This window comes from Manis javanica, chromosome 11, assembly GCF_040802235.1.
Source record: "Manis javanica isolate MJ-LG chromosome 11, MJ_LKY, whole genome shotgun sequence".
In the NCBI taxonomy this organism is placed as follows: domain Eukaryota; kingdom Metazoa; phylum Chordata; class Mammalia; order Pholidota; family Manidae; genus Manis; species Manis javanica.
This window is the reverse complement of record NC_133166.1, coordinates 53,249,335-53,272,711: the sequence shown is the minus strand read 5'-3', so window position 1 is coordinate 53,272,711 and position 23,377 is coordinate 53,249,335. Positions and strand designations below refer to the sequence as shown.

Here is a 23,377-nt window from a genome sequence, read left to right as displayed (position 1 = left end):
ACTAACACAATTAAAGGAGGCAATAGAATGCAATGCATTCATTTTAGAAGACTTCAACACCCCACTCACTCCAGAGGATAGATCCACCAGACAGAAAATAAAGAAGAACACAGAGGCACTGAACAACACACTAGAACAGATGGACCTAACAGACATCTACAGAACTCTACACCCAAAAGCAGCAGGACACACATTCTCCTCAAGTGTACATGGAATATTTTCCAGAATAGACCACATACTAGGCCATAAAAAGAGCCTCAGTAAATTCAAAAAGATTGAAATTCTACCAACCAACTTTTCAGACCACAAAGGTATAAAACTAGAAATAAATTGTACAAAGAAAACAAAAAGGCTCACAAACACATGGACACTTAACAACAAGCTCCTAAATAATCAAAGGATCAATGACCAAATTAAAACAGAGATCAAGCAATATATGGAGATAAATGACAACACAGCACAACGTCCCAACTTCTGTGGGACGCAGCGAAGGAAGTGTTAAAAGGAAAGTATATAGCGATCCAGGCCTATTTAAAGAAGGAAGAACAATCCCAAATGAATAGTCTAAATTCACAATTATTGAAACTGGAAAAAGAACAAATGAGGCCCAAAGTGAGCAGAAGGAGAGACATAATAAAAATCAGAGAAGAAATAAACAAAATTGAGAAGAAAAAAACTATTGAAAAAATCAATGAAACCAAGAGCTGGTTCTTTGAGAAAATAAACAAAATAGATAAACCCCTAGCCAGACTTATTAAGAGAAAAAGACAATCTACACACATAAGCAGAATCAGAAATGAGAAAGGAAAAATCACAACAGACAACACAGAAATAAAAAGTTATTAGAGAATACTATGAAAATCTATATGCTAACAAGCTAATAACCTAGAAGAAATGGACAACTTTCTAGAAAAAAAACAAACCTTCCAAGACTGACCAAGGAAGAAACAGAAAATCTAAACAGACCAATTATCAGCAACGAAATTGAATCGGTAATCAAAAAACTACCCAAGAACAAAATCGCCAGGCCAGATGGATTCACCACTGAATTTTATCAGACATTTTGAGAAGACATAATATCCATTCTCTTTAAAGACTTCCAAAAAAATAGAAGAGGAGGGAATAGTTCCAAACTCATTCTATGAAGACAGCATCACTCTAATACCAAAACCAGGCAAAGACCCCCCCCACACAAAAAAATTACAGACCAATATCCCTGATGAATATAGATGCAAAAATTCTCAACAAAATATGAGCAAACCAAATTCAAAAATACACCAAGAGGATCATATGCCATGATGAAAAATGGGATTCATCTCATGGATGCAAGGATGGTACAACATTCGAAAATCCATCAACATCATCCACCACATGAACAAAACGAAGGACAAAAACCACATGATCATCTCCACACATGCTGAAAAAGCATGTGACAAAATTCAACATCCATTCATGATAAAAATGGGTATAGAGGACAAGTACCTCAACATAATAAAGGCCATATATGATAAACCCACAGCCAACATCATACTTAAGAGCAAGAAGCTGAAAGCTTTTCACCTAAGATCAGGAACACAACACGGATGCCCACTCTCCCTACTGTTATTCACCATAGTACTGTAGGTCCCAGCCATGGCAGACAAAACAAGGAAATAAAGAGCATCCAGATTGCAAGGAAGAAGTCAAAGTGTCACTATTTGCAGATGACATGATATTGTACATAAAAAAAACCCTAAAGATTCCACTCCAAAACTACCTGAACTAATATCTGAATTCAGTGAAGTGGCAGGATACAAAATTAATACACAGAAATCTGTTGCTTTCCTATACACTAATGATGAACTAGCACAAAGAGAAATCAGGAAAGCAATTCCATTCACAATTGTGTCAAAAAGAATAAAATACCTAGGAATAAATCTAACCAAGGAAGAGAAAGACCTATACCCTGAAAACTACAAGACACTTTTAAGAGAAAATCAAGAGGACACTAACAAATGGAATCCATCCCATGCTCTTGGGTAGGAACAATTAATATTGTCAAAATGGCCATCCTGCCTAAAGCAATATACAGATTTAATGCAATCCCTATCAAAATACCAACTGCATTCTTCAACGAACTAGAGCAAATCATTCTAAAATTCATATGAAACCACAAAGAATAGCCAAAGCAATCCTGTGAAGGAAGAATAAAGTGGGGGGATTACACTCCCAGACTTCAAGCTCTACTACAAAGCCACAGTGATCATGAAAATTTGGTACTGGCACCAGAACAATCCCATAGACCAATGGAACTGACTAGAGAGCCCAGATATAAACCTAAGCATATATGGTCAATTAATATACAATAAAGGAGCCATGGATATACAATGGGAAAATGACAGCCTCTTCAACAGCTGGTGTTGGGAAAACTGGACAGCTACATGCAAGAGAATGAAACTGGATTATTATCTAACCCCAAACTCAAAATGGATCAAAGACCTGAATGTAAGTGATGAAACCATAAAACTCTTGGAAAAAAACATAGGCAAAAATCTCTTGGACATAAACATGAGTGACTTCTTCATGAACATGTCTCCCTGGGCAAGGGAAACAAAAGCAAAAATGAGCAAGTGGGACGATATCAAGCTGAAAAACTTCTGTACAGAAAAGGACACCATCAATAGAACAAAAGGGCATCCTACAGTATGGGAGAATATATTCATAATGACATATCCGATAAAGGATTGACATCCAAAATATACAAAGAGCTCGTGTACCTCAACAAACAAAAAGCAAATAATCCAATTAAAAAATAGGCAGAGGAGCTGAACAGAGTTCTCCAAAGAAGAAATTCAGATGGGCAATAGGCATATGAAAAGATGCTCCACATCGCTAATCATCAGGGAAATGCAAATTAAAACCACAATGAGATATCACCTCACACCAGTTAGGATGGCCACCATCCAAAAGACAAACAACAAATGTTGGTGAGAATGTGGAGAAAGGGGAACCCTCCTACACTGCTGGTGGGAATGTAAATTAGTTCAACCATTGTGGAAAGCAGTATGGAGGTTCCTCAAAAAGCTCAAAATAGAAATACCATTTGACCCAGGAATTACACTCTTGGGAATTTACCCTAAGAATGCAGGATCCCAGTTTGAAAAAGACATATGCACCCCTATGTTAATCGCAGCACTATTTACAATAGCCAAGAAATGGAAGCAACCTAAGTGTCCATCAGTAGATGAATGGATGAAGAAGACGTGGGACATATACACAGTGGAATATTATTCAGCCATAAGAAGAAAACAAATCCTACCATCTGCAACAACATGGATGGAGCTAGAGGGTATTGTGCTCAATGAAATAAGCCAGCCGAAAAAAGACAAGTATCAAATGATTTCACTCATCTGTGGAGTATAAGAATAAAGCAAAAACTGAAGGAAAAAAACAGCAGCAGACTCACAGAAACCAAGAATGGACTAACAGTTACCAAAGGGAAAGGGACTGGGGAGGATGGGTGGGAAGGGAGGAGTAAGGGGAGAAAGGGGGCATTACAATTAGCACACATAACATAAGGGAGGGCATGGGAAAGGCAGTACAACACAGAGAAGACAAGTAGTGATTGTATAACATGTTACTATGCTGATGGACAGTGACTGCAATGGGGTATGTGGTGGGGACTTGATAATGGGAGGAGTCTAGTAACCGTAATGTTGCTCATGTAATTGTACATTAATGATACCAAAATAAAATTAATATAAATAAATAAGTAAATAAATGAATAAATAAATAAATAAATAATAAAAGAATTTGCTGTAAGGAAGATAATGTGCATAAAAGGCCTTGGTGCTAGGTTTAGAGTGACTGCCACTCTTTTCCTGTCACCATTCCCCTCCCCTTCTAGTTGCCAAATTCTCTAAATTTGATTTCCTTTGCTGGAGAGGAAATGATCCACGCATTTTTGTACTACACAGCAGGTCTACATGATAGTGGAGGAATGGATGGATTAATAGATGCCTTCCTTTGATTCCATGATAAATGAACCAATCTAAGTAATTTAAAGATCCACTGAAGCTTGGAATCCTTTCTCAATATTCAAAATCTATTTACAAAAGTTAGAAATGTCTCACATTATCAATGCTCATGGGACATAGCCTACACTGCCCCTATTTCTGCTTTATTTGTTATTTTTAAACTTGTTATGGCACCAAACTTGAAAGAAAAATAATTAGAGAACTTTCTCCCCCTGCTGGTCATTCTATAATATAGCAATAATATAATGAATGAAATTATCAAATATTAAAACTGAGAGGAAACTCGAAGACTGGGTATTTCAGCAAAATGGCAAATCACAAGCTAACTTTGGCCACAGACAACTTGTGTTTGGCCTACACTGTATTTACAAAAAAAATGTTTTTTAAATCTTTTCACTGGTTGCCAATATTTTGCCAACATCTGCATTTCTGCGTTTTCTCAAAAAAAATTAAAAGTTGGTACACACTGGGTTTGCTGTCCTACAGGCACTTCTTGCTCCCTTGGGACAGAGCTTGACTGCACTTCGCCATAGTCCCTACTCAGTTCACTGTATTTATAATAGTCTGCCCAGTCCTTACTGTTTTACAACTCTCTCAATTTACCAGTAAATAAACTGAAGCCCAACTTGCTCAAAATCATACCACCTAATTAGCAGGAAAGCCAATAAAATTTGAGCCTCCTAAATTCCACTCAAATGTTTGTCAATTTCATTCCTTCATTCATTCAATAAATGTTTTAGTGCCTGCTATAGCCAGGCACATAATAAATGCCAAGGATAAAGAATGTACAAGATAAAAATGGTCTTTGCAGTCAGAGTTTAGTTAGTGGGAAGAGCAGACAGGCAATTACAAGAAATATGAAGAAAGTGGTGAAAGAAAGCATACAAGAATGGCGGTGAAACAGCAGCACAGTACCTGCTCTTACCGCATCACTGGTTCTAGTTAATCATCAGTGAATATAATTCATTATTCACTATAGAAATATATATAATTCATTATAGAAAAACATTAAGTTTTACTAAATTATCTTCTTAAACCCTAGGGTCCACATTTACTCAACATTCATTGGGCACAAGCATTGGTGAAACAGTAGCACACATGGCATTTATTTATTTATTTATTTATTTATTTATTTAATTTTCACATGGCATTTATTAAATGAATTCTTCATCCATGTATGCTTAAGTGTTTAGGAGCTAACTGTCATGATTATTCACAAATGGTTTAGTATAAAAATTACATATGATTATTCACAAATGGTTTAGTATAAAAATTACATATGAATATAGAGATAAATTTAATGTGGCAATGCTAACTACTGGTGAATCCAGGTGAAGGTTACGCATGTGTTCACTGTACCATATTTTTTTCCTCTTTGCATTTTCTTAAGTAAAAAATTTGATGTGGTGAGAAAAAAAGTGAATTCTTTGTATTCTTCATTAGTCTCTGAGGAAACAAGCAATGATTAGAATAAAGCTCATTACCTCTAAATTTCATGTTTTGGCAGTCAAAATGTTCCTGAATTTTGTAAAACATATGAAATGCTCATGTTATAAACTGAAGTAGAACATACCAGGATCTAAAATTGCTTACATTAACTGTCTGAATACTTTTATGTTAATGAGGTTTTTAAAATGTTTTTCTGCATTTCCCAAGTACACTGTAATCGGGTATTTTTTATGATGGAAAAATATGAAACACTAATACTTATTTTTCTATTTTAAATGACCATATTTCTTATTAAGGAAAAGTGTAGGTTCTCAGTAAGATAAAATAAGGTTATTAAAATAAAAAGTTGACACAAAAACTAACATGAAGTGGACCAGAGACCTAATAAAAGCTAAAACCACAAAACTCCTAGCATAGAACAAAGTCTTTGCAACTTTGGGATGGGCAAAAATTTGTTAAGACACAAGAGCACAAACCATAAAATATTAACAAATTGGGAGAAAAAAGATGGCGGCATAAGAAGTGAGGCAGAAATCTCCTCCCAAAACCACATATAATACAAAAATACAGCAAATACAACTATTCCTGAAAGAGTGACCAGAAATATGATTGCACCAGCCAGTCTACATCTGGGAGAGAACAACTCACGGAAAAGGGTAAAGTGGCAAATCCGCAACCCAGCAGGACCCGAGGACTCCCCCCACCCCAACTCACTGGCAGGAGGAAAAGAATTAAGAGCCGGGAAGGAGTAGAAGCCCAGGACTGCTAAAAAACCAGCCTTAGAAATCTACTCTGGGAGCACAAACCCACATTGCATGGTGCTCTGGAGATTAGAGGAGGTGAAAACCAAAGTCAGAGACTGAGATTGCAAACAGGTTCCCAAAAAAGCTGCCCTAGGACAAAAGAAAGGCGGGCGCTTTGAAAGACTTCCCAACAGTGAGATGGCTGCAAAAGGGGCAAGGATTCAGGAGAAGGAACAGGTGGACAAAATTTTCTGGCACACTCAGCCCAGCAGGTTGGGAACTTTCAGGAGCTTCAAGCGCTCCATCTCCCTGGCTGGTAATGCAGCCCCAAAGTCCCACACTGCAATAAGCAGCCTGCAGCTTCTTTTTCCCTGCAGCACCTGCACACAAACCCACCACCCAGCAATCACTTCACACCAGTCAGAGGGCAGTCCCGCCTATGGCAGCTTAGGGCCTTAACGCAGAGGTTGCTCTTTGCATGCGGCTCACTGGCCCTGACAGCAGAGGCTGGCACTGTGGCCGGGAAACAGGAATGGCTCGCTCTTTAGGGTAGGGACCAGCACTGCTCTCCTGTGACCACTGCCCTGACTCCAGGTACTGAGCAGCTCCGAAGAGCAGAGTTTGTGGGCACTAGAGGGCGCCGCCTACACAAACCTAATATTTCTCACTATCCAATAGGGTTATGAAAAGACAGAGTAACCTTGTTTAATCCAAAATCACATCAAAAAGTTCATCCATCATGATCAAGTAGGATTCATTCCAGGGATGCAAGGATAGTACAACATTCAAAAATCCATCAACATCATCTATCACATCAATAAAAAGGACAAAAACCACATGATCATCTCCACAGATGCTGTAAAAGCATTTGACAAAATTCAAACACCCATTCATGATAAAAACTCTCAACAAAATGGGTATACAGGGCAAGTACCTCAACACAATAAAGGCCATATGACAAACCCACAGCCAACATCATACTTAAGAGTGAAAAGCTGAAAGTTTTTCCTCTAAGATCGAGAACAAGACAAGGATGCCCACTCTCCACACTTCTATTCAACATAGTACTGGAGGTCCTAGCCATGGCAATTAGACAACACAAAGAAATAAAAGGCATCCACACTGGCAAGGAAGAAGTTAAAATGTCACTATTTGAAGATGACATGATACTGTACATAGTAAAAAACCCTAAAGAATCCACTCCAAAACTACCAGAACTAATATCTGAATTCAGCAAAGTTGCACAATACAAAATTAATATGCAGAAATCTGTTGCATTCCTTTACACTAACAATGAACTAGCAGAGAATCAGGAAACAATTCCATTCACAATTGCATCAAAAAGAATAAAATACCTAGGAATAAACACAACCAAGGAAGTGAAAAACCTACACCCTGAAAAATATAAGACACTCTTGAGAGAAATTAAAGAGGACACTAACAAATGGAAACTCATTCCATGCTCCTGGCTAGGAAGAATTAATATTGTCAAAATGGCCATCCTGCCTAAAGCAATCTACAGATTCAATGCAATGCCTATCAAATTACCAACAGCATTCTTCAACAAACTGAAACAAATAGTTCTAAAATTCATATGGAACCACAAAAGACCCCAAATAGACAAAGCAATCCTGAAAAGAAAGAAGAAAGTGGGGGGATTATACTCCCCAACTTCAAGCTCTACTACAAAGCCACAGTAATCAAGACAATTTGGTAATGGCAAAAGAACAGACCCATAGATCAATGGAACAGAATAGAGAGCCCAGATATAGACCTAAGCATATATGGTCAGTTAATATATGATAAAGGAGCCATGGATATACAATGGGAAAATGACGGTCTCTTCAACAGCTGGTGTTGGCAAAACTGGACAGCTACATGTAAGAGAAAGAACCTGGATTATTGTCTAACCCCATACACCAAAGTAAACTCAAAATGGATCAAAGACCTGAATGTAAGTCATGAAACCATACAACTCCTAGAAGAAAACATAGGCAAAACTCTTTTGAATATAAACATGAGCAACGTTTTTATTAATGTATCTTCCCGGTCTCAGGAAACAAAAGCAAAAATGAACGAGTGGGACTATAACAAACTAAAAAGCTTCTGTACAGCAAAGGATACCATCAACAGAACACAAAGGCATCCGACAGAATGGGAGAATATATTAATAAATGACATATCTGATAAGGGGTTGACATCCAAAACATATAAAAAGCTCACGTGCCTCAAATAACAAAAAGCAAATAATCTGATTTAAAAATGGGCAGAGGATCTGAACATATACTTCTCCAAAGAAGAAATTCAGATGGCCAACAGGGACGTGAAAAGAAGCTCCACATAGCTCATTATCAGAGAAATGGAAACTAAAACCACAATGAGATATCACCTCACACCAGTTAGGATGACCACCATCCAAAAGACAAACAACAACAAATGCTGGCGAAGATGCATTCTAAGGAGAACCCTCTTACACTGTTGGTGGGAATGTAAATTAGTTCAACCATTGTGAAAAGAAAGATGGAGGTTCCTCAAAATACTAAAAATAGAAATACCATTTGACCCAGGAATTCCACTCTTAGGAATTTACCCTAAGAAAACAGGATCACAGATTCAGAAAGACATATGCACCCCTATGTTTACTGCAGAACTATTTACTACAGCCAAGAAATGGAAGCAACCTAAGTGTCCATCAGTAGATGAATGGATAAAGAAAATGTGGTACATATACACAACAGAATATTATTCAGCTGTAAGAAAACGAATCCTACCATTTGCAACAACATGGGTGGAGCTAGAGGGTATTATGTTCAGTGAAATAAGCCAGGCGGAGAAAAACAGGTATCAAGTGATTTCACTCATCTGTCGAGTATAAGAACAAAGCAAAAACTGAAGGAACAAAACAGAGGCAGACTCACAGAACCCAAGAATGGACTAACAGTTACCAAAGGGAAAGGGACTGGGGAGGGTGGGTGTAAAGGGAGGGATAAGGGAGAAAAAGGGGCATTAGGATTCGCACACAGATTGTTGGGTGGCGGCACAGGGAAGGCAGTAGAACACAGAAAAAACAAGTAGTGATTCTACAGCATGTAACTATGTTCATGGACAGTGACTGTAGTGGGCTATGTAATGGGGAGAGTCTACTGACCATAATGCTGCTCATGTAACTGTACATTAATACCAAAATAAAAATTAAATTAAATTTAATTTAAAAAAAGATGTTACACAGACACAATGGAATATTATTCAGCCATAAGAAAACAAATCCTACCATTTGCAACATGGATGGAGCTAGAGGGTATTATGCTCAGTGAAATAAGCCAGGCAGAGAGAGACAAGTACCAAACGATTTCACTCATCTGTGGAATGTTAACAACAAAGCAAAACCTGAAGGAACAAAATAGCAGCAGATTAAAAGAATGCAAGAATGGATTAGTGGTTACCAAAGGGTAACGGATTGGGGAGGGTGTGTGGGAAGAGAAGGATAAGGGGATTAAGGGTTATTATGATTAGCCCACATAATATGGGAGCAGAGCATGGGGAAGGAAGTATAGCACAGAGAACACAAGTAGTGACTGCAGCATCTTACTGTCAGTGACTGCAATGGTAATAGGGGGGAATGTAGTAACCACAATGTTGCTCATGTGAATCCTGAGCATAAGATTGTTTATCAATGACACCTTAATAAAAAAAAAAAAGATTAACAAATTGGACTTTATCAAAATTTAAAACCTTTGCTCTTCCAAATGCCCTGTAAAGAAAATTAAAGGACAAGTCACAAACTGGGAAAAAATATTCATAATGTCTTGACAAAGGACTGGTGTCCAGTATTTCTCATCTGGGCACTCAGGTCTGGTCTTCTAGATTCCACTCAGGCCCTGCAATTACTCTGCGTGACAGTCAGGTCATACTGCTTTCCTGTTTAAAATCCTCTCATGGCTTCCCACAACATATGGCATTTAATCTAGACTCCTTTCCCGACAAAGGCCTGTATGCCCACAGATCTAGCTCTTGCCTTCTAGCTCCTGCTCCCCCCTCCCACTCTTCTTCCCTGGCCTCAAAGACCACTTTCCTGTTTTGCCTCCTCAGTGCTTATTACTGACCTAAGTCCTTTGAACTTGCTGCTCCCTCTGCGAGAGATACTCTTCCCCTGGAGGGCTGACTAGGATTCTCCTTATTACAACCCATGTGTCTGTCTCCTCACTGTGGCATTCCCTGAAGCACGTCCCCTCCAGTCACTTGATCAATATCCTCACTCCACTTAACCCTACTGAACTTATTTACTTTAAATCTTTTCCTCCCACAGAAAAGATCCATAAGAACAAAAGAACTTTCTATTTTGTCCACTGATAAATGCCTAGCATACAATGCTGAGAACATGACAGATGCTTCATAAATATTATTGAGTAACTCACAACATACCCACTGTACTAGGTACTGGCTGATTTCTATGGGCTGTTCAAAGACTTTTTTCATCTCTTTACAAAAAAATGTATTTTGTATTCCTAGATGCACTTAAATAACTGAATATTTCCTAGTACAGGTATCTTTGCTTTTCTAAAGTTAGTGTTACACTGTTTTACTTTTCTGAAAATCCTCTTCCCATTTCTTTCAGTTAGCAAAACAGATACTAATAGGTTTTTAGTAAGGTGAAAAGCAAAAATAGTGGTATTTGTTTTGCAGCAAGTCCTTAGAGGCATCACACACCCAGAAAAGTCAGAGTGGCTTCATCAAGCTCCTTCCCTGGTAACTATACTCAACACCTCAGCATCATCACCAAAGCTTTGCACTGTCTGAGCATCTGTGCTTTCTCTCTATTTTGTGCATCAGTTGGCAAGATGCATCCTAAGGTATTAGAAAAGCCTGAGAGGTGATTTCTGGGGTCCAGGAATACTCAAAAATTTTCCACATGAATTAATGGCAATTACTCCTTCCCCTTATACCATTCAGCTTACAAGAGGTTTCATAGGAGCACTCTACTTTCAGATGGGGGGAAACCTGTATTCTCAAAAAGCCAATTTACCTTCAAGCAAATTGCGAAGTCTGGATTTCCTCTACATGTAGGCTTGGTGCTTTAAGCTACATGAAAACATCCACATTATTTTGAACAACTCACATCCACAAGAATGACTAAGGTGAAGAAAAAAACATAATGTTTGAGGATGTAAAGTAACTAGAACTCTCATACTCTACCAGTGAGTGTAAATAAACTTAAGCACTTTGTAATACTGTTTGCAGTATCTAACAATGTGAAACATATGTATACCGTGACCTAAGCAATTCCTTACCTAAATATATACCCAGGGGAATGCATACATGTTCACCAGAAGATCTGAAAAAAAAAGTTCATAGCAGCACTATTCATTAATAGCCAAACAGTGGAAATAACTCAAATATCCATCAACAAAACAGAGAAATCAATTTCATATGCAAAGGATACTATCCAGCAATGACAAGTGAACCACAACTACACACATGGATGTATCTTACAAATAAAATGATGGAAAAAAGCCAGACATCAAGGTGCATATATGTTATACCTCAATTAAAAGTTTACTGAGAGAGATTGAGAATATGTACTCTCACTGATGTGCTCTGATAGACTACATATTCTGACTGGTGTGCTCCCCAAAAAACTTTCCTGAAGTCATTCTCAAGTTAGATCCTCAAAGTATGAGAAAGTATTTGAGGACATAATCAAAACTGGCACACTACTAACATGCTCTATCAAAGTCTCATGTTTAGTATCTTAAAAACACATGTCAATTTCCTCTTCTTCACCCATACATACTGAACACAAATATTTACCTCAAAAACCTGTATTCAGGCAAGCAACATTCAAGAGAAATGAGCTATGGTTATCCTGAGGTTGCAGCACTTCTGGCACACTGCTTCAGCCTTCAGTTTATAAAGTGGTGGAAAGTAGATTAATCATGGTTGGATAGCTTGGTTCTTATCTCAGATTCACCCACTTATTGTAGGTGGGACTTTGGACAACTGACCTAGTCTAAGCCTATTTCTTCACTTATATAATGAATATAATACCTATCTCCCAGGTGGTTTTGGGGTAACATGTAGTTAGGTACTCAATGCTACTAATCTTTCCTTCCCTTCTCTGTAAGCAGTACTGGGATGGAAAAAAAGTCAACAAGCTGTTTGCTGCAATATATATATTTTAATTCAAAGTGAATCGACAGTAATACACCATAAATTCTTATTTTGACACTCACCAAAATAGTCACCTGGAAAACCCGCTTTTTGTGACAAAGTACAGAAGGCTTGGTCACATTTAAATCACTGAGAACTAGAGAGAAATACTATCGCAAACTGTAATAGACATTACATCCATAAAAATTTTCCCAGTCCTTATTGTAATATTGCACAGTGCAACTGCTACATGGCAAACTAGTGTAGCACAAAAGTAAAAGCAAAAACAAACTAAAGAAAGCCACAAATCTAAAATTATTAAACAGTTAACAGTTCAAACTTAATAATCAAATTATCATTGGATTCATTAAAACAAATCTTCCTACACCTTGCAGTGTATGATTTAACTTTTACTTAACACAAACCAAGTTTAAAACTAGTAGTAGACATTTTAAAAATGTTAAGGTTTTGCTACTACAGTAACATATTTAGTTAAAAACCCTGAAGGGAAAGCTAAACATCAAGGTATTTGATAAAAAAATGATCTGAAAATTAAAATAGTATGCAAATGAGCAACTTGGAAGTCATGCAGTGTTTTATTTAAGAAAGCATTAAAACCAAAGAAAACTGAGAAAATGGCTTTAAAAAGAGTATCCAGATTATTTTGTCAATATGCTCAATTTACACTTTAGCAGGATTTTCAAATTTTTTATCTTTAAACACATAAAAAGCCCATGATTAGAAATCAGTTAGAAGTGTACTTAACTGGAGTACACTTTTATGAAACATTACTATTATACTATGAAAACATTTATGTTAATTAATAAGACAACCTCAGTCTTGAAATTGAAATACAGAAATACAACATTTCAGGGTAGTAACATGGCCCCAAACACAAAGAAAATTTAGCCAGTTTTGAACCTGTGGTACAAACATCAATCAACCCTTTGCACTTGGTGTTTCTAAAACATCCACTGCTAGCTTTGATTCTTTTTCAAGAAGTGAGCAGATAGATACTAGTCATCTGCTGGGCCATATAAATAAAAGAAGGAGGCTGTGGAGGGCAGCAAGTTTACTTAAATAGTGACACCATAAATTTGCCATCTGTAAATAATCTTTTAAATTAATCTTAGGCTACTCCTTTTTTATGTGTAATATACATATATTTCTATTTATATAAAATGCATAGAGTTGATTACTAAAAACACTGAAACTTGTGGGGATAATTAAGTCCTTCATTTTCAGTGTGACTAAAAATGTACTGCTGGTTTTTATTTTATGATCTAATACTGTAATTTTTAAAAATCAATTTCAGGCACATTTATTTCATTGATGATTATTAAATAAAACACTGCTTGTGTTAATGGAGTAAAGAAAAGTTTATCCATTATTAGCTTATTGTCAATGCTGTACTAGAGCTGTACTAGTGGTATGCAATTCATTTACCAAAGAAATGTTGTAAATCCAAAACATTTGGAGAATTTTATATCAAATGCTTTGTACTGTTTATTCCAGTAAATGCTGTAAGATTATATTCCAGATTTTTAAGGAAAAAAGTTAAGTCAAGCCTGCAAGATACAGCTTCCTCAAGTGTCTACAATGCCAGTATGAAAATAAAAAATTAAGTTACATTGATACATCCAAGTTTTTTTATATGCAGTGATGAGCACAAACATTAATAGATAAAATACTGATGCAAATAACACACCCCAAAATAACATATGCAATTATTTTCCATCATTTACAATACAGTAGTTACAATGACACTCCAAACAGAAAAAGCAAAGTAAAAAAATCAAAATCCCAACTTCTATTTCATGTAATTAGACTTGTACAGAAATTAGAAGGCTAAATAACAACTAGTTAATCACCTAATTTCACAGCTATCTGAAGTGGCAATCGTTATATAGCAGCTTATCTATGATACATTCAAGATAAATGATACAGTTTATACTTGCCCATAAGCTAAAACACAGCCTGTTTAATACCTTTCCTTAAATTCCATCTCTACACTACAATATACTTGAGGTCTATGCAAAAAAGTAGCTACCTTTTATATAGGAAATGGATGATTAAGTCTTTGGTGCTGTAAAAGCAACTTCATTTAAACATAACCACCACCACCACAAAAAAAAAAAAAAAAAGGAAAAGGGAAAAACCAAGACACACTCCCTAGGAAAAAAAGCATGTAATTTCTGTCCTTGACGGAATGTATTAAATAAGCAAACACCACCAACAAGCAAAACAAGTACTACAATGTAAAAATACTTAAAAAAAAAAAAACCCTCTCACATGCATAATGAAAAATTGCACACAAAGAACTCACATCTTTTCAAGCTTCAATAGTAAATATTCTGCTACTATTTATTAAATACTGCATGGTTTGCCCAAGCTAAGATGAAACCACATCATGAATCAATGAGTATTTTGCATTTTCTTTCATTATCTATTCAAAGTCATGCCTACTGTACCTCTAAAACATTTTATGAAATCCAATTATACAGCAAACACTCCCAAAATAAACTTAGATTGTATTGCAGTTCACTTAACAGTATATAAAATGCTGTGTTGTGACATGTCAACTATCCATTAGATACTGAGTCAATTTTTCTTAAGCACTACTACTGCTTGCTTTTCTTGAAGCTAGATCATTCTGAAAACTCAGACAGCAGAATTCAGCTATAGCAGACATGCTGCCCTCTTAGTAAGGAAAAAACAGCTAAGACCTGAAATCATACCACACAAAACTGAAAATGAACATTACTCTATCAAAAGAAAACTAAAGAACAGGTCTGGATTTTAAGTGCTGCAGTCCTCAACATTTATATATAGCTAGTAACATTAACAACCTCAAATATTTAAGGCACTATGTGTGGGAACGGTTTACAATGCAGCTGAGATTATTAGAACAACATTTAAGAGCAAAGTCTAGGCAACATTTTGCCCATGCAAAGACACATGCAAATGTAAAGAACAATAGCTCAATTTCTTAGGTAAGTGACCCAACATTTATACGCTAAGACACAGATAATACAATTCACTTGTATGCTGTAATTCTGACATATGTGCATCTGTTGCTCTAAGTCTGTACACAGAATGGCTTCCCAAATGTGGACGTGTCTTGCACTAGTTAGAAGGCAATTTTATAAAAAATAGCAGGAGCAAAATTGGGCTTCTGCTCCCGTAAGTCACCTGTCTAGTTACTACGTAAGAAGATAACATGACCAAAGACAAGTTATACCAAATGTGCAAAACACATTAAAAGTGAGTTTTTTTTTAAAGCTCAAAGTTGTTTAAATTGCACCCAAGTCTACATGATTCAAAAATAATTTTCTTGTGCCATGGCTAATATTTATTCAATACCATGTTTTAATTTTAATCAAATGTTTTTACCATTGAGCTTCCTCAATATACTCTCTTTTTGAGTTCTCACATATACGGATACTGGCTGAGTTTTGTTGGACTCAGTGGAAATCCAGTATATGCAGGTGATGCTGCAATGAAAGAATGTGGTGGGAAGATTGGTTTGTACTGAGTCTGATGAATGGTTGGGGATGGTAACAGACGGGGGTTTATGCCCACTGGGACTTGGTGAACTATGCCGCTGGGATGGGAGATACTATAAGTCGGAGGTTGTAACATAGGTCTTGAGGTACATGGAGAGGCTAAGAGGTGGGCCACAGGTGCAGCACTGCTGAGGGTGGCTGATGATGGGTATGGAAGTAGAGTAGGCTGTCCTCCAAGGTGCGCATTTCCAGCCAGATGGGCATGCACAGCTGTGTGATTGGGACTCCCATGAGAAAGAGTGAATGGATTACTGGTAACACTAGTAGGGATATAAGCTTGCTGTCTTCGATGTCCAAAGTTTCCATTCCACTCTTGATGCCCAGATCCAAAGTGCTGAACCTACCCAAAACAAACAATAAGGACTGAATAGATATTTTATAAGTTAAAAAGAAAGTTAAAAAGGGAAACTACAACATATTCTCTAACTAATAATCTCTCAGATCTTAGCATATACTAAGGAAGAGAAAATATTGATTATATATATTAGTATTCATATTTTAGTATTTATTACTACATGTTATGAAGTATCAACATTGCTGCTACCACTGAGAGCCGTATCACTAACCCCACTACTACCAATAGCTGCCATTTGTGGAGCCCTTACTGTATGTAAGGCTAACATTTTACACACATGATGTCATTGAATTCTAAAACAACCCCACAATATAGCTAGTATTCCCACTATTGATCCATATTTGTTAAGAGAGCTGGCCAAGGTAAAATAAATATATTTGGCAAAACCAGGATTTGAACATAGGTCTGACTCCATTATCAGTGATTTTTTTTGTTTACCCAAGTGAAACTCAACTACCGAGCATAGTTAGGAATAGATGAAAAGCACTCAGTATAACCCGCCATTATCCCTACTACTGACACACAGAAAGTGTAGCCATTGATCAATTAGTGTGCATTCTAATTTAAAGGTTCTAAGACAACAAACACTAAAAAATTATCTGAGAATCTAAGAGCCTAATCTTTCTGAAGAATTCAAGTTGAATGGATAATTTGCTTACTGATCCTATTTATTAGGCTGATTACTCTTTAGTCACTTGGAATAATGAAAAGGGATAAATTTATTAAGGCTGTACAGAGTTTTGGAATCTTCCTCCCCACTTCCCAAGTGAAAAACAGCTGAATCTGCAGACATTCATGAATTCACAAACACACCTGACTGAAATTCAAATGCTGCTGCTGGAATGCTGTCAATTTTTGCTGACGATTCCCCACTGTGGAAGTCTGGTTTAATCTCCCAGGAGCAGATCGGCCTTTTATTAATGGCTGGCATATAGTATCTGGCACCAATTAAGAAATTAAAAAGTTAATGTTTTTTCTTTCTCATGTAAAAATTAGAAAGGGCTTTCGATATTTTACACAATAGTGATTTAAGAACCTTAAAATTAAACAAAAAGAAAAAAAGAATCACATGGTGTCCAAGCATTGCATGAAACCTGAAGAGATTTCTTTTGTACAGCAGATTTGGCATGTCAAGTTGGAAATTGAGAGATAACGCTGGTCATGTTAGTCTTTGATGTTCCCAAATTAAGACCTTTTAAGGGGTAATTAGGGAACAGGGAGGACTCAGGTACCTGTGTTTGCCATATGCTCATCAGCACTTAATCCGTTTTCTAGCCCCACAGGCGGCACCCCAACAGTACAAACAGCTGGTCTGGGTTCTGTGCTGGCAGAGGTTACCAGCTCTGTGTCCTGACGAGTGTCCCCCACGAAACCGCTCTCTGCAAATGGGCTGTCATGTCCCGAAGAGCCGGACGTTGGCGAGCCACCCACAGCATCACACCCGCTCTCCTGCTCTTCATCTGACATACTACAATAAGGGAGCATTTTTAGGAATCATGTTTTCAACATAAAATCTAAAGTTAAATAATATTCAGGCTCCATCAAATTGATGAGAATCTTATTCAGTTATTTCCTAATTACAACTTCCTCCTTGTCTAAGAAGAGCATTTTCATAGGTTCCTTAGACTTTCACATTAAATCTCTATTCAGACTGCCAACCCTAATCCTCTCCTACTCAGGAATATACTTTCGGCACTTAATTTTCTCTCCTTTCCCTTTCCACTTGATCCATAGCATGAGTTCATAAATTCAAAAAAATGCCAGCAAGACACTATAAAAGAAGCACTGCTCCAGGTAATTTAAATGAAATGTACAAACATGTAAGCATGTGAATTGGATGTTTCAAATTAAGTTCTAACATTAGGATACATGCTTTTACTGTAATTTGAGTCCTTCTAACTAACCAGTTGATCTGAAGGGTCTTCTGACCTCTGATGGCCTAGCCAGAATCCCATACTTGTCTCCTCTTTCTGACCCTCTCTGGCCCTGGCAATCTCTCTCCCTTTAGGATTTCTACAACATTTACTGTCTGTTTTAATGACTCAGTTCATATTTAACCATTTGAAGCACCTCTTTTCGTATGTATATTTTTATATCTTCTACTAATTTATATATGCATATATATTTTATATGTATATTTATTTATGTGTGTATGTGTGTATGTCAACTTCTACACCACATCATACACAATTTATAAGATGTGTTAAAATTTCTTTGTATCTTCCACAGTTCTGGTTGTAAGTATTCAATATCATATTTCCTAACTAAAGAAAAAAAGAGAAGATAAATTGAAGTCTTAAAAATGTTTCAAACTTTGTTTCCAACTAGAAAAAGAATCTCTGAAAGATGAAATCAAATGTAGTTCACTGACAAAACATTCCTTTTTATTTCACTAAAATATATGTTCTTATTCAAAACTTAACAATAGTACTATGGAGCTGAAATTGAGAATGTAGCTTTTTTACCCTTTCAAAAACAAATGGTTGCTTAACAATCATTTATTAGGACCTCAAGTTTTCATTTAGATGTTTTATAACGATAGAGAAAATTACTACTAAAACCTGAGTTTATAAAAAGTGATCTAGTTCAAAATTATGTTTAAGAGAAACCACTGTGATAAATTGGCAGGAACTTAATTTAAACAACAGAAGAAATCATAGGCTTTTTAGTAGTCTTAGTATTTGCTATATACTGCTATTGAAATTCCATTACCTGTTCGGTCTCTTGCAAGGGGATGGGCTTGACTGCCCTGAGGAGCTGGTGCTCAGAGTACTATCAGGACTACTTAGAGAACACATCCGATCAATATTCAAAGTGCTCTGGCAAGCTTCACAATCTAGACTGCCTTTACATCTAGTGAAAGAGGGAAGGGGGAAAACATGGGTTAAAACTGAGAAGATATACCTTTTGTCCTACCCAGTCAAATTTATATTACTTATTTAGATACATTTAAGAATGACCAACATGGACAAAATCTAAAGCTTATAAACACAGGAAAAATTATATAATAATTATTTTAAGTACTATTCATGCACTTGTTCCAAAGGAAACTGACAGCCAGGGAATAAGTCACAGAAAGCTTTTCACCATGTCAGAGGGCGCCACCATTATTACATACAGGTGTGGGTGGCATAAGGACAGGAAACTGCTTTTGGTACTCACTCTCTGAGTGAGTGTCTCTGCGGCGTCTCTTCCTCATCAGTGTCACTGCTAATAGTAATCACACTCACTGCAGGACTTGGGGAGTCAGCAATGACGATGGTTTGCCGCTGTTTGTCTGAAACTGATGAATTAGAGTCCTGTCTGATAGACGTTTCACAGCAATCTCTTGCCTCTTCTTCTGAGTTATGATTGTCCTGTGTTTCTATACAACTTTCTTCCTCAACATCTTTCCCATTTACTATCTTTGGAGAAATAAATGCTGAATGTGGGACACTGGTATTCTGCAATGAATTACTCCTGCAATCAAATGAACAGAATAATGTGTTATTTCTAAAATCAAAATATGTAAATAACATTCTTCTAAGATATCTTGTTAAAATAACATGAACCTTCATTTGTTCAAGATCATGTATATAACACACTAACACAGACTGTAAGTTTTTTGTGAAATATAAAACAGCTCTAGAAAGATCAGTGTAGATTGCATTTACATGCATTCAAATGACCATTTTTTGGTCAATGTGATATCTGAATGTATAACATTGTCTAAAGTTATAGGTAGGTAACAAATCAAAAGGGCAATAAAGACAATCTTACCAACTGAAAGCATTTATTTCCTCTCTTCCTGGCTCCCATTCCATTAGTCTTACCAAAATACCTCTGAGAAATTGAGAAGGGAGCTCGCTTAGTGTTTGTAACAAAGCTAACAAAGAGGTCATTTTGAATACAACAGTGTGACCCTTTAGTGTACATGCAAATTCAATTTTAAAGATTTATTCTCAAAATGCAGAGGAAAGTTAATATATCAGTACCAACCTGTTCTGGCACAGTTTGTTTTTCTTAGCAGTGGCAGGCTGAGGCCAGACAACATGTGCAATGCCCACACTAATTGGCTGGGGAGCCGATAGAGTTATCTGATTGGCTAGAAGAGGCGGCGGCATCACTGAGCTATAATGATTGCTATGTGAAATCATTTTCCTAGGGAGAAAGTTTAGAAAAATTGAATCCCTTCTTTACCAAGATCTACCTTTGCAAACTATTCTCAAATAAGTACTTTTGTTTTTGACTTACCCCCAGTCTCCAAGCCTTTGTGAACCAGCCACACCATCAGAAGTTAACGTAGTAGTAGCTGGAGCCATGGGTGTTACCTGTTGCCAGGCAGGTACTAGCATCTGCTGTGTTCTACCAGACCAAGTCTGATACACCAAAAAGAAAAAACAAATGAAACCTAATCAGTTGCAAGTAATTCATCATTTCTACATCTTAAAATAAAAAAACATATTAATGTAATGATCTAATAATTAAATAAGTTTAAGTCAATAATCTACAAAGGATTGGATTCCCATTCAGGTCATTTTGTTGTTTCCCAACAGCATAAGCTGATACATTATACATGGATCAGCACCCCTACTTGAGTATAAGGAGACAGCACATATGCAAAAATAATGAATTAGTACCAACCTGAGAAAGAACTCCTGGTCGGATCTGTAGTGGCTGTACGGCTGGAGCCTGAGTTACAAGGGGAACTGTATTATCAACCCTTATTGAATAACTAGCAGGTTTACCATGTGTTGTAGGAATACCTGTGAAATAGAGAAGAACAGTTCTCAGGTAAAAGAAAAAATCTTTCTCTGAGTTAACTTACAAAATTCTTTTAAACTCAAAGAACTGATAAAATTCTGATTAGGATTATAAAACCATCCCCTACAAAAAATGTTCATAACACTAACAAAGCAATCTATTAGGAAAGTGAGGTACTTTCTATCTACCTTGTAGTACATCATTCCAAAAATGGTTATAAAGCTACTCTTCCTACTGTTTTAAAATGCATACCACAAATTTAGTTCGTATATTTTTCTTGAAACTTCCCGTTCTTTTTAAAGTTTACTACTGTAGTTCTCTTTCCCTTTTCAAATAGTTCTGACATTATGATAAAGGACATGGACAGGTGAATCTAACCTAACATCCTGATCCTCTGGCAAGTAAATGTTCATCTTTTCATATAAACTTTCAGCTATGCTTTTTTTTTTTTTAAAGAACTGTACAGGATCTTACACTCTTGGCAGCAATGGGAGAATGTATTCAATTTCACACTTCCATGGCCATAATGATTTACATGATGGTTAAATTCAGGGGTGACACACTTATTTTAATCTCCAAAGGGAAAAGCAAAATTAACCTTTTCTGCCTAATATGATGATATGATTAAGCTTTGACCAGTGTAGCTTAATGCACTAGTATTCCTAGTGGAGAGCTGCTGGAATCCCAAAACAAACATGTTCCATTTTGCTTACCCACTAAGAAACTTAAAAAGCAGGATTACCAGCCATGTTAATCCTGTTAATGTTAACATTTCTGTTTCATACATTGCAAAAGCACCTTGCAAATATTAAGTCTCATAATATTAAACTTAGAGACAGTTTAGTAGTATCACCCAACACAGAGCCTTGACTAACAAGATTTCAGGGACAGAAAGCTCAGTGAATAGAATAAATTCAGTATTTCATAATTCCAGTCTACTGTAGCAGTTACTTTCAATATGGCTGGCAGATAATATAATCAGCTTTTGGTTTAAAATGATCTTGGTTATTTCTGATCAGCCGTAAGAGAAAAATATTACAACTGTTTTCTTTTCCTATTGTAAAATAACCTTACAATTATTATTGTACAAGTATAATGTTAAGTATTAATCCTAAGGAGAAAATATTAATTCTGTTGTGTTTATTTGTTTCACAGAGGCGTTTATCCTACTGCCAGGGTGCTCTATACTCTGAGCTCTACCTCAAGAGCTAGATATGAATTAAATTTAACAAAAATTTACAGATTATTTTTTAAAACTGACCTTCTTACCCCTTCCAAAAAGCATGTCTTGATCAGCAAACTCTCCAAGAAATGGAATATAAGCACACCCAGGCAGTGCAGATATATTGCAGCAATAGACAATCTCATCAGAGAAAAAAGCAGAATTCACTTTGACAAGGATGAAAGGACAGAGCAAATTCTCAAATCCCAACAAAAATCACATTGCCCTTAAATTCTCCTCATAATCAATGCCTTAAAGATGAGAAGAACTGTTCCATTATCTTCTCTCTTCATGAGCTCTAGGTTTTGATTTTATTTTTTAAATCAAATTCAACAGTAGGTTAAGATTCCAATTTTCTATATCATTATTTGGTTAGCTAAAACTTTGTCTTCAATTAGATTTACTTTAATACTTGAGAGTTGGGTACAAAAAGTTTAAATATGGTTCTAGTAGAACAGAGGAGAATTTTACTGGAATGCATTTGATTCTGAAGTAGCAGCTTTCATCCAGAGGGATGAATTACTAACTCTTCATACAGCCAAATAATGTTAAATGGTTGTTTAATATATATCCAGACTTGTTAAATAAAAGCTTGACTATATCTTCTCTGCTTAAAAAAGGTACAACATTATGGATATAATATCTATATATCTGTGCCTACATATCATAATATCTTTATATGATATGCCTTAAATTTAGGACTAAACATTAAGCCCCAAAGAAAAAAATTTAAAGTAAAAAGGAAAAGACATAAAATTTATTTTAAATACAAATTATAATGGCATCATAAGTGTTAACCAAGAAGAGTCCAATAATCATTTAAAAATGTTTCCTCCAAATGGACTGGCACATTATGAGGGAAAGCAGTAAGAATACCAACCAATACTGGGATTTTCTACAGAGATGCTAAGATGACTCCTTGAGGGAAAGCTTTTATTTCTAAGCAGACACTATCCTAAGATAAGAAACGACAAAACAATGTATTTACAGAACCTGCCTGTCCTTTTGCTGCAACTACACACCTCTTACATAAACTAACATATTGGTTGTGCGTCACTATTAATTCTAATTCAAAAGTACTGTTCTTGATATTTAATAGGTTAATGAGTCTGAGGCTATCTCCTTTTCTTTCTCTT

The 23,377-nt window shown here is 36.3% G+C and overlaps 1 protein-coding gene across 3 annotated transcripts in view; it reads right to left on the bottom strand.

Moving 5' to 3' along the window:
• Nucleotides 1–12,363: 12,363 nt before the first annotated feature.
• HIPK3 (homeodomain interacting protein kinase 3) overlaps nt 12,364–23,377 on the bottom strand; it is a 137,840-nt gene continuing 126,826 nt past the window's right edge. For 2 of the 3 annotated variants that reach the window (XM_037019688.2, XM_037019691.2), the window contains exons 9-17: nt 20,900–21,021; nt 20,510–20,634; nt 20,255–20,416; nt 20,036–20,098; nt 19,439–19,735; nt 18,989–19,129; nt 17,509–17,744; nt 17,090–17,214; nt 12,364–16,261 (exon numbers count right to left, since the gene is read on the bottom strand). In XM_037019688.2, coding sequence (XP_036875583.1) covers nt 15,785–16,261; nt 17,090–17,214; nt 17,509–17,744; nt 18,989–19,129; nt 19,439–19,735; nt 20,036–20,098; nt 20,255–20,416; nt 20,510–20,634; nt 20,900–21,021 — 1,748 coding nt within the window. In that variant the 3' untranslated portion in view covers nt 12,364–15,784. The remainder of the gene's footprint in view (nt 16,262–17,089; nt 17,215–17,508; nt 17,745–18,988; nt 19,130–19,438; nt 19,736–20,035; nt 20,099–20,254; nt 20,417–20,509; nt 20,635–20,899; nt 21,022–23,377) is intronic. The other variant, XM_037019694.2, reaches the window with a different exon arrangement.